At 45.8% G+C, this 14,237-nt stretch overlaps 1 protein-coding gene across 1 annotated transcript in view; it reads right to left on the reverse strand.

Annotated features, from left to right (window-relative positions):
• Positions 1–14,237, reverse strand: part of LOC311238252 (uncharacterized protein) — a 71,701-nt gene that overhangs the window by 36,257 nt on the left and 21,207 nt on the right. Inside the window, exons 5-7 of the mRNA XM_084326278.1 lie at positions 11,699–11,839; positions 8,584–8,744; positions 7,944–8,042 (exon numbers count right to left, since the gene is read on the reverse strand). Of these exons, the coding sequence (XP_084182404.1) occupies positions 7,944–8,042; positions 8,584–8,744; positions 11,699–11,839 (401 nt within the window). The remainder of the gene's footprint in view (positions 1–7,943; positions 8,043–8,583; positions 8,745–11,698; positions 11,840–14,237) is intronic.

Below are 14,237 nucleotides of genomic sequence, written 5' to 3' on the forward strand. Positions count from 1 at the left end.
TAATCAAGTGCAATATTAAGCAGGGCTATTTTGCCTAGAGGTCGCTGTTTAGACAGTATTACAGATTCTACCTTTAAAATACCACCCATTTTAATAATTCACAGTTCAGTGTGGTCTATGTTCTTCCTGTGCCCCAGGACAGTTCAGTCTAGGGATGCCCCGATCGATCGGCCACCGATCGCTATCGGCCGATAATCAGTATAAATATGCGATCGGTGATCGGTGATAATGCTTTATTTTCGCCGATCGTCAAAACTGATCGATGACACGGAAAACATGATCCAATTCTCAGCGGAGTTCTTACTCGCTCTTCTCTCACAGCCACACAGAGCTCTGCTGCTGCACGTCTAGCCCCTCCTCCTCCTCCCAGACCCGTGTCATGTCGTCAACAAACCCTTCTTACGGCAAGAGTCGAGTGGATGAGCACCGGAGAGCTCCTTCAACATAACCAGCATTAAACTAAATGGCCCAGTCATCTATTCACGTTTGTTTAATACATGAGGCGTTGTCTCTAATGTTATCTAGCTACTGATAGCTCCTGATATCAACGTGACAGTTTGGCATTCGTTTTCGCAAGTGCTGGGTAGCGTTGGCTAACTAGCTATCGCTCGTGAGCTAATAGCTACCGAGCTAACATTACTGTTTAAACAAAACGACACAGTCAACTATTCAGTTTAGTTTAATACATGATGAGGCGTTGTCTAACTGGCTAGCTACTGATAGCTCCTGATATCAACAAATGCGCATTTCAGTTTAAGAATGATAGGGATGCGCCAGCATGAGACATCAGTTAGCATAGGTAGCTAACGTTAGCTCACAACGAAATGATCCAGTAAACTAAATAGTTCACTTTATTTTAATACATGATGCATTGTCTTAACGTCATATAGCCGGCTAGCAGTAGCTACAGATAGCTCCTGATATCAATGTCTTATAACATAATTGACATTATTCGTTTTTGCAGCTGAACATTGGCTAATTAGCTATCATGCTAACCTGTTGAACTATCGCTCTGACTCAATAGTATCCATCTGCAGAACGTCAGCCCCAGCACTCTCAGGCCCCACGCTGAATGTGATTCCAAAGCAGAGTACACACACAGACAGTGGAGCTGTTTGCAGATAGCGAGCATTTTGACTTGTTGCATGGTGGCGTTGTCTCGCAGATAATACAACTACAAGTACAAGTCTAATTATATAATATATATATTTTATAAAAAATTAAAATAAAAAATATTTATATAAAATAATTTAGAAAAAATGTTTTTATCGAAAACGATCGGTATCGGATCGGTATCGGCCGATATGGCTCAAGTCGATCGGTGATCGGTATCTGTGGCAAAAAACATGATCGGGGCATCCCTAGTTCAGTCAGTATGTTCTTCCTGTGCCCCAGGACAGTTCAGTCAGTATGTTCTTCCTGTGTCTCAGGACAGTTCAGTCAGTATGTTCTTCCTGTGTCTCAGGACAGTTCAGTCAGTATGTTCTTCCTGAGGACAGTTCAGTCAGTATGTTCTTCCTGTGCTCCAGGACAGTTCAGTCAGTATGTTCTTCCTGTGTCTCAGGACAGTTCAGTCAGTATGTTCTTCCTGTGTCTCAGGACAGTTCAGTCAGTATGTTCTTCCTGTGTATCAGGACAGTTCAGTCAGTATGTTCTTCCTGTGTCTCAGGACAGTTCAGTCAGTATGTTCTTCCTGTGTCTCAGGACAGTTCAGTCAGTATGTTCTTCCCGAGGACAGTTCAGTCAGTATGTTCTTCCTGTGTCTCAGGACAGTTCAGTCAGTATGTTCTTCCTGTGCCCCAGGACAGTTCAGTCAGTATGTTCTTCCTGTGCCCCAGGACAGTTCAGTCAGTATGTTCATCCTGTGTCTCAGGACAGTTCAGTCAGTATGTTCTTCCTGTGTCTCAGGACAGTTCAGTCAGTATGTTCTTCCTGTGCCCCAGGACAGTTCAGTCAGTATGTTCTTCCTGTGCCCCAGGACAGTTCAGTCAGTATGTTCTTCCTGTGCCCCAGGACAGTTCAGTCAGTATGTTCTTCCTGTCTCGGGACAGTTCAGTCAGTATGTTCTTCCTGTGCCCCAGGACAGTTCAGTCAGTATGTTCTTCCTGAGGACAGTTCAGTCAGTATGTTATTCCTGAGGACAGTTCAGTCAGTATGTTCTTCCTGTGTCTCAGGACAGTTCAGTCAGTATGTTCTTCCTGTGCCCCAGGACAGTTCAGTCAGTATGTTCTTCCTGTGCCCCAGGACAGTTCAGTCAGTATGTTCATCCTGTGTCTCAGGACAGTTCAGTCAGTATGTTCTTCCTGTGTCTCAGGACAGTTCAGTCAGTATGTTCTTCCTGTGCTCCAGGACAGTTCAGTCAGTATGTTCTTCCTGTGTCTCAGGACAGTTCAGTCAGTATGTTCTTCCTGAGGACAGTTCAGTCAGTATGTTCTTCCTGTGTCTCAGGACAGTTCAGTCAGTATGTTCTTCCTGTGCCCCAGGACAGTTCAGTCAGTATGTTCTTCCTGAGCTCCAGGACAGTTCAGTCAGTATGTTCTTCCTGTGCCCCAGGACAGTTCAGTCAGTATGTTCTTCCTGTGTCTCAGGACAGTTCAGTCAGTATGTTCTTCCTGTGCCCCAGGACAGTTCAGTCAGTATGTTCTTCCTGTGCTCCAGGACAGTTCAGTCAGTATGTTCTTCCTGAGCTCCAGGACAGTTCAGTCAGTATGTTCTTCCTGTGCCCCAGGACAGTTCAGTCAGTATGTTCTTCCTGTGTCTCAGGACAGTTCAGTCAGTATGTTCTTCCCGTGTCTCAGGACAGTTCAGTCAGTATGTTCTTCCTGTGCCCCAGGACAGTTCAGTCAGTATGTTCTTCCTGTGCCCCAGGACAGTTCAGTCAGTATGTTCTCCCTGTGCCCCAGGACAGTTCAGTCAGTATGTTCTTCCTGTGCCCCAGGACAGTTCAGTCAGTATGTTCTTCCTGTGCCCCAGGACAGTTCAGTCAGTATGTTCTTCCTGTGCCCCAGGACAGTTCAGTCAGTATGTTCTTCCTGTGTCTCAGGACAGTTCAGTCAGTATGTTCTTCCTGTGCTCCAGGACAGTTCAGTCAGTATGTTCTTCCTGAGCTCCAGGACAGTTCAGTCAGTATGTTCTTCCTGAGCTCCAGGACAGTTCAGTCAGTATGTTCTTCCTGTGTCTCAGGATAGTTCAGTCAGTATGTTCTTCCTGTGTCTCAGGACAGTTCAGTCAGTATGTTCTTCCTGAGGACAGTTCAGTCAGTATGTTCTTCCTGTGTCTCAGGACAGTTCAGTCAGTATGTTCTTCCTGAGGACAGTTCAGTCAGTATGTTCTTCCTGTGTCTCAGGACAGTTCAGTCAGTATGTTCTTCCTGAGCTCCAGGACAGTTCAGTCAGTATGTTCTTCCTGTGTCTCAGGACAGTTCAGTCAGTATGTTCTTCCTGTGCCCCAGGACAGTTCAGTCAGTATGTTCTTCCTGTGTCTCAGGACAGTTCAGTCAGTATGTTCTTCCTGTGCTCCAGGACAGTTCAGTCAGTATGTTCATCCTGTGTCTCAGGACAGTTCAGTCAGTATGTTCTTCCTGTGCCCCAGGACAGTTCAGTCAGTATGTTCTTCCTGTGCTCCAGGACAGTTCAGTCAGTATGTTCTTCCTGATCCTGCATCATCATCTATTCATAGTAAAATACAACAGTGCTGTTCAGCAAATGAGCCAGGGGAGGAAATTAGGCCATTTTACTCGCCAAATGCGAGTATTCTTTATGTTTGGCGAGTGATTCATGAAGAGCACTCGCCACGCTGGCGAATAGTAAACAAAACAAAAAAATCATTCTGCAATCTGCTGATTCGCTCACTGGCACAAGCCGAACTCTGACTCCCCCCTTATGATTCCTCCCATTTGCGCCTCATAATAATCCATAACCAATGAAAATCATCGTTGGGGCTCTAAGCTCCTCCAATGAACACTCGTTTTCTAGAAGATGCCGCCCATCTAGGGGAAGTGGACACACCACTGCGTACGGCCCTACAGACTCCTGTCACTGGCTTGACAACGTAGACAAACTTAGACAAAAACACATCAGTGGATGAAAATGCTTAAATGCAGCCGAGTGACATTTTATTATTACCGGGTTTCCCCCCATATCACCACTCACCCATATGCCCTTCACAACGGTGATGTTGTCATACTTGTCATTCAGAATACACCTGCTGAACCCCTAGCGTTGACATGAGATTGGATTCCAATGTATTGTCATCATACAGCACAAGTACAGTACAACCAGAATACGTTTGGCATCCAACCAGAGTGCAAATGTAACAAGTCAAGTTCAAGTTGTTTTATTTAGCTATTACATTACAGTGAAATGCTTGGTTCTTTCACTGCCAGGCCCAATCCAGCCTAGACCAGCCCAACTTTCCCTGCCCAACCCAACCCAGTCCAGCATCTTTCACTGCCCAGTTCAGCCCAACCCAGTCCAGAATAGTTCCCTCTTTCATGTTAATATGTGATATCCTAATATTTTGAAGAGTAGAGACGGTCTGATTAATATATGTTTTATGCTAATATTGTGAAGAGTAGAGACACTTATTAATGTTTTATGGTAATAAATATATTAAAGAGTAGAGACACGGTGTGATTATTACTATGATTGAAAATCAATTTAGATGAAGACATACAAAGAAGTAATTATCACAATTAGCGATTTATTTATAGCTGGTAAAAAATCTGTTTGGCTGGTAAAAAAAAATCATATAATCGCCAGTTGGCTGGTAAGCCAAAAAGTTGTTTCCTCCCCTGAAATGAGCCCATCAACAGATCAGCCCACTAACAGACCCGCCCATTGCGTTCACTGATGGATCAGTTCTGGTCATGTGACACGTTGGGACCAATCCCAGGCTATGAGCACCGTCTGTAGCCTCTAGGGATGTCCGATATTATCGGCCGATATCGGCAGTAAAATGTGATATCGGAAAATATCGGTATAAAAAAAAAAAAAAAAAAAAAAAAAAATTTACATTTATTTAACCTTTATTTATCCAGGCAAGCAAGTAAGAACCAATTCTTATTTTATTTATTGTCAAAAGTATGCATGTTGGTTTAATTCAACAACAAGAGATATGTAATGTTAATTTTTACTTTTTTAATTATCATATTTTGCACAGATAATGCTTACATTTAGAAAGCCTTTTGAATGCATCAAGTGAAATTATTAATTACCTGAAATTATTCAGTTTTTTTGGGGGGAAACCCTGCATATATCGGTATCGGTTGATATCGGTATCGGTATCGGTATCGAAATTAAGAGTTGGACAATATCGGAATATCGGTATCGGTAAAAAAGCCAATATCGAGCATCCCTAGTAGCCTCCCAACGAAACCATGAATAAACAAGGACACACTGTGTTATAGATGAGAAATGCATTTCCCCTGAAACGCCACTAGGAGCAGAGCAGCTAACCGTGAGTCAATGAGTTACTGAGTGAATGAATTGACAGCACCTACCTTGTTAGGGTTGGGGATGTAGATGGTGGGCGTGTACCTTGTTAGGGTTGGGGATGTAGACGGTGGGCGTGTACCTTGTTAGGGTTGGGGATGTAGACGGTGGGCGTGTACCTTGTTAGGGTTGGGGATGTAGATGGTGGGCGTGTACCTCGTTAGGGTTGGGGATGTAGATGGTGGGCGTGTACCTTGTTAGGGTTGGGGATGTAGATGGTGGGCGTGTACCTTGTTAGGGTTGGGGATGTAGATGGTGGGCGTGTACCTTGTTAGGGTTGGGGATGTAGACGGTGGGCGTGTACCTTGTTAGGGGGCGTGTACCTTGTTAGGGTTGGGGATGTAGACGGTGGGCGTGTACCTTGTTAGGGTTGGGGATGTAGATGGTGGGCGTGTACCTTGTTAGGGTTGGGGATGTAGACGGTGGGCGTGTACCTTGTTAGGGGGCGTGTACCTTGTTAGGGTTGGGGATGTAGACGGTGGGCGTGTACCTTGTTAGGGTTGGGGATGTAGACGGTGGGCGTGTACCTTGTTAGGGTTGGGGATGTAGATGGTGGGCGTGTACCTTGTTAGGGTTGGGGATGTAGATGGTGGGCGTGTACCTTGTTAGGGTTGGGGATGTAGATGGTGGGCGTGTACCTTGTTAGGGTTGGGGATGTAGACGGTGGGCGTGTACCTTGTTAGGGTTGGGGATGTAGATGGTGGGCGTGTACCTTGTTAGGGGGCGTGTACCTTGTTAGGGTTGGGGATGTAGATGGTGGGGGGCGTGTACCTTGTTAGGGGGCGTGCACCTTGTTAGGGTTGGGGATGTAGATGGTGGGCGTGTACCTTGTTAGGGGGCGTGTACCTTGTTAGGGTTGGGGATGTAGATGGTGGGGGGCGTGTACCTTGTTAGGGGGCGTGTACCTTGTTAGGGTTGGGGATGTAGACGGTGGGCGTGTACCTTGTTAGGGTTGGGGATGTAGATGGTGGGCGTGTACCTTGTTAGGGGGCGTGTACCTTGTTAGGGTTGGGGATGTAGATGGTGGGGGGCGTGTACCTTGTTAGGGGGCGTGTACCTTGTTAGGGTTGGGGATGTAGACGGTGGGCGTGTACCTTGTTAGGGTTGGGGATGTAGATGGTGGGCGTGTACCTTGTTAGGGGGCGTGTACCTTGTTAGGGTTGGGGATGTAGATGGTGGGCGTGTACCTTGTTAGGGTTGGGGATGTAGATGGTGGGCGTGTACCTTGTTAGGGTTGGGGATGTAGACGGTGGGCGTGTACCTTGTTAGGGTTGGGGATGTAGATGGTGGGCGTGTACCTTGTTAGGGTTGGGGATGTAGATGGTGGGCGTGTACCTTGTTAGGGTTGGGGATGTAGATGGTGGGCGTGTACCTTGTTAGGGTTGGGGATGTAGATGGTGGGCGTGTACCTTGTTAGGGGGCGTGTACCTTGTTAGGGTTGGGGATGTAGATGGTGGGCGTGTACCTTGTTAGGGTTGGGGATGTAGATGGTGGGCGTGTACCTTGTTAGGGTTGGGGATGTAGATGGTGGGCGTGTACCTTGTTAGGGGGCGTGTACCTTGTTAGGGTTGGGGATGTAGATGGTGGGCGTGTACCTTGTTAGGGTTGGGGATGTAGACGGTGGGTGTGTACCTTGTTAGGGTTGGGGATGTAGATGGTGGGCGTGTACCTTGTTAGGGTTGGGGATGTAGATGGTGGGCGTGTACCTTGTTAGGGGGCGTGTACCTTGTTAGGGTTGGGGATGTAGATGGTGGGCGTGTACCTTGTTAGGGTTGGGGATGTAGACGGTGGGCGTGTACCTTGTTAGGGTTGGGGATGTAGATGGTGGGCGTGTACCTTGTTAGGGGGCGTGTACCTTGTTAGGGTTGGGGATGTAGATGGTGGGCGTGTACCTTGTTAGGGTTGGGGATGTAGATGGTGGGCGTGTACCTTGTTAGGGTTGGGGATGTAGATGGTGGGCGTGTACCTTGTTAGGGTTGGGGATGTAGACGGTGGGCGTGTACCTTGTTAGGGTTGGGGATGTAGATGGTGGGCGTGTACCTTGTTAGGGGGCGTGTACCTTGTTAGGGGGCGTGTACCTTGTTAGGGTTGGGGATGTAGACGGTGGGCGTGTACCTTGTTAGGGTTGGGGATGTAGATGGTGGGCGTGTACCTTGTTAGGGGGCGTGTACCTTGTTAGGGTTGGGGATGTAGATGGTGGGCATGTACCTTGTTAGGGGGCGTGTACCTTGTTAGGGTTGGGGATGTAGATGGTGGGCGTGTACCTTGTTAGGGGGCGTGTACCTTGTTAGGGTTGGGGATGTAGATGGTGGGCGTGTACCTTGTTAGGGGGCGTGTACCTTGTTAGGGTTGGGGATGTAGATGGTGGGCGTGTACCTTGTTAGGGGGCGTGTACCTTGTTAGGGTTGGGGATGTAGATGGTGGGCGTGTACCTTGTTAGGGGGCGTGTACCTTGTTAGGGTTGGGGATGTAGATGGTGGGCATGTCGAAACCACATTTGTTGAGTCCTGGCCGCTTGCAGAGCTCCTGGACAATCTGCATCATAACTCTCTGAGATATCGCCAGAACAGAGCAAACAAAACAAGAAAAATAAGGTACATTTAAATCATTGATATACAGAATCTGATGTTCAGTTTGTTTGTAGGCCTGTTGTTTTTCCATAAACACAACCTTCATACAACTAGACTGATGAGTGTTGATTCCATATTAGGGCAGTCACATTATTTTCTAATTTCATTTAGAATTTACATAAAAACACAAGATTCGAACTTGAAGGAGAAATTCGAATTTGAAAAAAAAAAAATATATATTATAATAATAATATTTAAAAATTTGATTTTTAAAATTGTATTTAAATATTTAAAAATAAACTGTCAGGTCATATAGATGAGACTGTGCTGAAAAGAATGATACCAAACATACCGTGGTAAAGAAAGGAGCCAAATCTTTTTATTAATTTTTTCACTGAAATTCGAATTAGAACTCGTCTACAATTCTGCAAGTAATTTCGAAATTAGATTTTTTTGTGCGACAGCCCTATTCCATATACAACCTTCGTACAACTAGACTGATCGAGTGTGTGTGTGTGTACCTGTCGGTCCGACTCCCCCCCCGCCTCGTCTGCCTTGCTCAGGTAGAAGCGCAGACGGTCCCCGTGCTTTTCGTTCAGGTTCTCCACGATGTTGAGGGTTCTCTTGCACAGTGCCTGGCCCATGGGGTCGAAGAACACCAGGATCAGGTCACACAGCTCACCTGAGGGGAACGGGTCGAGTCAGAGGAGCAGATAAACGCAAAGTGCTTAAGAGGACAAGAACATAGTGTCTATATATATTAGGGATAGGCATTTTACAATGAAATCCAGATCGATTGATCGCATGATGTACTCAAGTAGTGATCGATTACTCGTGGAGGAAAACTCTGTACAAAATAAACATCTTTTCCGGTGTTTTAGACTTTGCTCTTTTATTTTTAAACCCCCCTGACCGGAAGTATTGTTGTTATCGCTAGTGGAACCTATCTATGAGCGGACAACTGTTTATTGCACAATGTTGTTTTATTGGATTCTATTATATGTTGTACCACTGTATTGCACATCGTTGCGGGCAAGACCACCCGCATTTCATTGTATACTTGTATGCTGTGACAAATAAAACTCTTGACTTGGCATCTTGTGGGACAAACAAATGTTGAGATTGTTGGTGAACAACTAACTTTAGGTTAGTTTTAACGTTAGATGCAGCTACAGGCAATCGACGATGAGGAGGAAGAGCTGCTGATTTTAATCGGCAGCGTGTCAAAGCCGTATATAATAGAATAGCCCTGTGGTGCGTAGGCACGACAGCGCAGATTGAAACTACCTGTTGTATTAAATTAATTGATGTTTAACTTGTCCGTCTCCAGTCCTTTCGACTAGCCCCACCCATTCATTGTATACAATGATGCATGTAATTGTATTAACGTTATTGTGTGTTGTAGCTATGTTATACATTCTGAATGGCATTAACGTTAGTTGGGTACTGTCATTGTATTTCGTTGGTTAGCTATTTAGCTAATGTTGATGGCATTGAATAGCATCAAGGCTAGCTGGCCACAACGAATTCTCACAAGCTGGCATCGTAAAAAAAGTGTGTCCTAGTAAATAATTTAAGATAGAGTTTTCCCATAACACACTAAACCACATAACACACTAAACCACATAACACACAACACACTAAGGCTGTCCCCGAACCCTGTTTTTAGGGTTCGAACGTTCGCCAGGGTTTATCGAACGAACGTTCGTTTAAAAAAAAATTTTAATACATTTTTTTTTAATAAACGAAGATTTTTAAATAATAATTTTTTTTTTTTTATTGTATTATTATAGATCCTACGGAGGGCGGCATTGCATAGTCTATTGGTGAAAAACATGTTGTTTACAGTGGTGGCTGTAAACATGTAAATAAACAAGCTACTGCATCAAAGTTACTACTTATGATAAACAATAGCCCTTGCAGTCACGTAAGGGGCTAGATAAACAAAGGCATTCGTTTTGTGTCATTAACGTTATATAGTTAGTGTTACACGTTCAATAACAGGTATTCACTCTTGGTCGACGGGGAGGGGAGAGGGGAGCCGGGAGGAGAGGCGCACGCCTCGGCTCCTCAACAGACCCGTCTACCTCGGAACGGTGGTAGGGTGGACGGGCTGCCAACACGCCTGCCGCCCGTCCGCCCTACCACCGTTCCGAGGTAGACGGGTCTGTTGAGGAGCCGAGGCGTGCGCCTGCTGTTGTTTCCAACGCAACCACCTCCCGCCATGAAGCTCGCGCTCCGTGGCCGAAAAAGGCTGGTATTCATTAATGATCCTTCTGCAGGTTCACCTACGGAAACCTCGTTACCGATTACTTCCTCTGCGGGGAGCTAACTACGGGCGGCTCCCCGGTAGCTACGGTAAGTCTGTTGAGGCTTCTCGCAAGCAGATCAATGGCGGCATTGCCTGAAGTAAAAAACGAATAAACGCTTGCCGATTGGTGGTAACAGCAGAGGCGGGTGCAAGCGGTGTGACGTAATTGGCAGAATCGCCTGTCAATCAAAATAGAGCTCTGGTTGAGAAATAGTATCCCGCTGCAGCCCGGCAGACCATAGTGGTTGAGCCGAGCGCCTCGCATTCACATCACCTCAACCCCGTCTGCATCCTTTATTTTTTTTTCACCGAACGTTCGAACCTATTAATTAAAGTCCGAATGTCAGCGTAACGAACCAACGTTTGAACGTTCGGGCTCAGCCTTACAACACACTAACACACACAACACATTAAACCAGTGTTTCTCAACTGGTGGGTCGCGACCCAAAAGTGGGTCGCGGGGCCATTTTGAGTGGGTTGCGGATGTGTGTGAAAAAAAATTTAACAATTTTTTTTTATATATATATACACACCGGTACTTCTTTTTTTTTCACTACCTATCTTTGTGAAAGTGGCTTCTCAGCTCTGGTCCAGCTGAAGACAAAGCAGAGGAACAGATTGGACATTGAGCATGACCTCAGAGTTGCTTTGTCTACCATCACCCCAGACTTTAAGACTCTTGTCAGGAGCAAACAACATCCCCAGTTATCCCATTAGTTCCCTGGGATGTTAAGCTAAGAAGTCTGCTAAGAAGCATTTATTATTTATTATTATTATTTAATTTCATTGTGTTTTTAGCCCTAGTTGCACTTTTGTTGCAACCCCAGTTATCCCATTAGTTCCCCCAAACTTAGGTCAGTTATGTTAAGCTAAGAAAATCTGCTAAGAAGCATATATTATCTATTATTATTTAATTGGATTGGGTTTTTAGCCCTAGTTGCACTTTTGTTGCACTGTTTATTTCATGTTTTTAACAGTGCATGAAAGATTGTGTATTACTACAAAAAAAAAAAAAAAAAAAAAAAAAAAAAAAATGATAGTGGTTAAAAAATTTGGGTCGCGACTTAATGACTAAGGAAAATGTTGGGTCCTGAGGCTAGACCAGTTGAGAACCACTGCACTAAACCACGTAACACACTAAACCACATAACACACTAAACCACATAACACACTAAACCACATAACACACTAAACCACATAACACACTAAACCACATAACACACTAAACCACATAACACACTAAACCACATAACACACTAAACCACATAACACACTAAACCACATAACACACTAAACCACATAACACACTAAACCACATAACACACCTAGCCACATGATGGCCTGGTCCACATCGAAGGGGTACTTCATGTCTCCGTCCACCAGGCCTGGAGAGTCAGCGAACGTCACGAGGCTGAAGCGCTTCTGGCGCGACGTGCAGATCTCTGTGCAGAGGTACTCAGAAACACCTGGAGGAGGACAGGTACATCTCTATTAGGTACTCAGACACACCTGGAGGGACAGGTACATCTCTATTAGGTACTCAGAAACACCTGGAGGACAGGTACATCTCTATTAGGTACTCAGACACACCTGGAGGACAGGTACATCTCTATTAGGTACTCAGACACACCTGGAGGACAGGTACATCTCTATTAGGTACTCAGACACACCTGGAGGACAGGTACATCTCTATTAGGTACTCAGACACACCTGGAGGAGGACAGGTACATCTCTATTAGGTACTCAGACAAACCTGGAGGACAGGTACATCTCTATTAGGTACTCAGACACACCTGGAGGACAGGTACATCTCTATTAGGTACTCAGACACACCTGGAGGACAGGTACATCTCTATTAGGTACTCAGACACACCTGGAGGACAGGTACATCTCTATTAGGTACTCAGACACACCTGGAGGACAGGTACATCTCTATTAGGTACTCAGACACACCTGGAGGGACAGGTACATCTCTATTAGGTACTCAGACACACCTGGAGGACAGGTACATCTCTATTAGGTACTCAGACACACCTGGAGGACAGGTACATCTCTATTAGGTACTCAGACACACCTGGAGGACAGGTACATCTCTATTAGGTACTCAGACACACCTGGAGGAGGGACAGGTACATCTCTATTAGGTACTCAGACACACCTGGAGGACAGGTACATCTCTATTAGGTACTCAGACACACCTGGAGGGACAGGTACATCTCTATTAGGTACTCAGACACACCTGGAGGACAGGTACATCTCTATTAGGTACTCAGACACACCTGGAGGGACAGGTACATCTATATTAGGTACTCAGACACACCTGGAGGAGGGACAGGTACATCTCTATTAGGTACTCAGACACACCTGGAGGGACAGGTACATCTCTATTAGGTACTCAGACACACCTGGAGGACAGGTACATCTCTATTAGGTACTCAGACACACCTGGAGGACAGGTACATCTCTATTAGGTACTCAGACACACCTGGAGGGACAGGTACATCTCTATTAGGTACTCAGACACACCTGGAGGACAGGTACATCTCTATTAGGTACTCAGACACACCTGGAGGAGGGACAGGTACATCTCTATTAGGTACTCAGACACACCTGGAGGGACAGGTACATCTCTATTAGGTACTCAGAAACACCTGGAGGAGGACAGGTACATCTCTATTAGGTACTCAGACACACCTGGAGGACAGGTACATCTCTATTAGGTACTCAGACAAACCTGGAGGACAGGTACATCTCTATTAGGTACTCAGAAACACCTGGAGGGACAGGTACATCTCTATTAGGTACTCAGACACACCTGGAGGACAGGTACATCTCTATTAGGTACTCAGACACACCTGGAGGACAGGTACATCTCTATTAGGTACTCAGAAACACCTGGAGGGACAGGTACATCTCTATTAGGTACTCAGACACACCTGGAGGACAGGTACATCTCTATTAGGTACTCAGACACACCTGGAGGACAGGTACATCTCTATTAGGTACTCAGACACACCTGGAGGGACAGGTACATCTCTATTAGGTACTCAGACACACCTGGAGGACAGGTACATCTCTATTAGGTACTCAGAAACACCTGGAGGGACAGGTACATCTCTATTAGGTACTCAGACACACCTGGAGGACAGGTACATCTCTATTAGGTACTCAGACACACCTGGAGGACAGGTACATCTCTATTAGGTACTCAGACACACCTGGAGGGACAGGTACATCTCTATTAGGTACTCAGACACACCTGGAGGACAGGTACATCTCTATTAGGTACTCACACACCTGGAGGACAGGTACATCTCTATTAGGTACTCAGACACACCTGGAGGAGGGACAGGTACATCTCTATTAGGTACTCAGACACACCTGGAGGGACAGGTACATCTCTATTAGGTACTCAGAAACACCTGGAGGAGGACAGGTACATCTCTATTAGGTACTCAGACACACCTGGAGGACAGGTACATCTCTATTAGGTACTCAGACACACCTGGAGGACAGGTACATCTCTATTAGGTACTCAGACACACCTGGAGGAGGGACAGGTACATCTCTATTAGGTACTCAGACACACCTGGAGGACAGGTACATCTCTATTAGGTACTCAGACACACCTGGAGGACAGGTACATCTATATTAGGTACTCAGACACACCTGGAGGGACAGGTACATCTCTATTAGGTACTCAGACACACCTGGAGGGACAGGTACATCTCTATTAGGTACTCAGACACACCTGGAGGACAGGTACATCTCTATTAGGTACTCAGACACACCTGGAGGACAGGTACATCTCTATTAGGTACTCAGACACACCTGGAGGACAGGTACATCTCTATTAGGTACTCA

The sequence above is a fragment of the Notolepis coatsorum genome, assembly GCF_963971535.1.
Source record: "Notolepis coatsorum genome assembly, chromosome: 12".
Classification (NCBI taxonomy): domain Eukaryota; kingdom Metazoa; phylum Chordata; class Actinopteri; order Aulopiformes; family Paralepididae; genus Notolepis; species Notolepis coatsorum.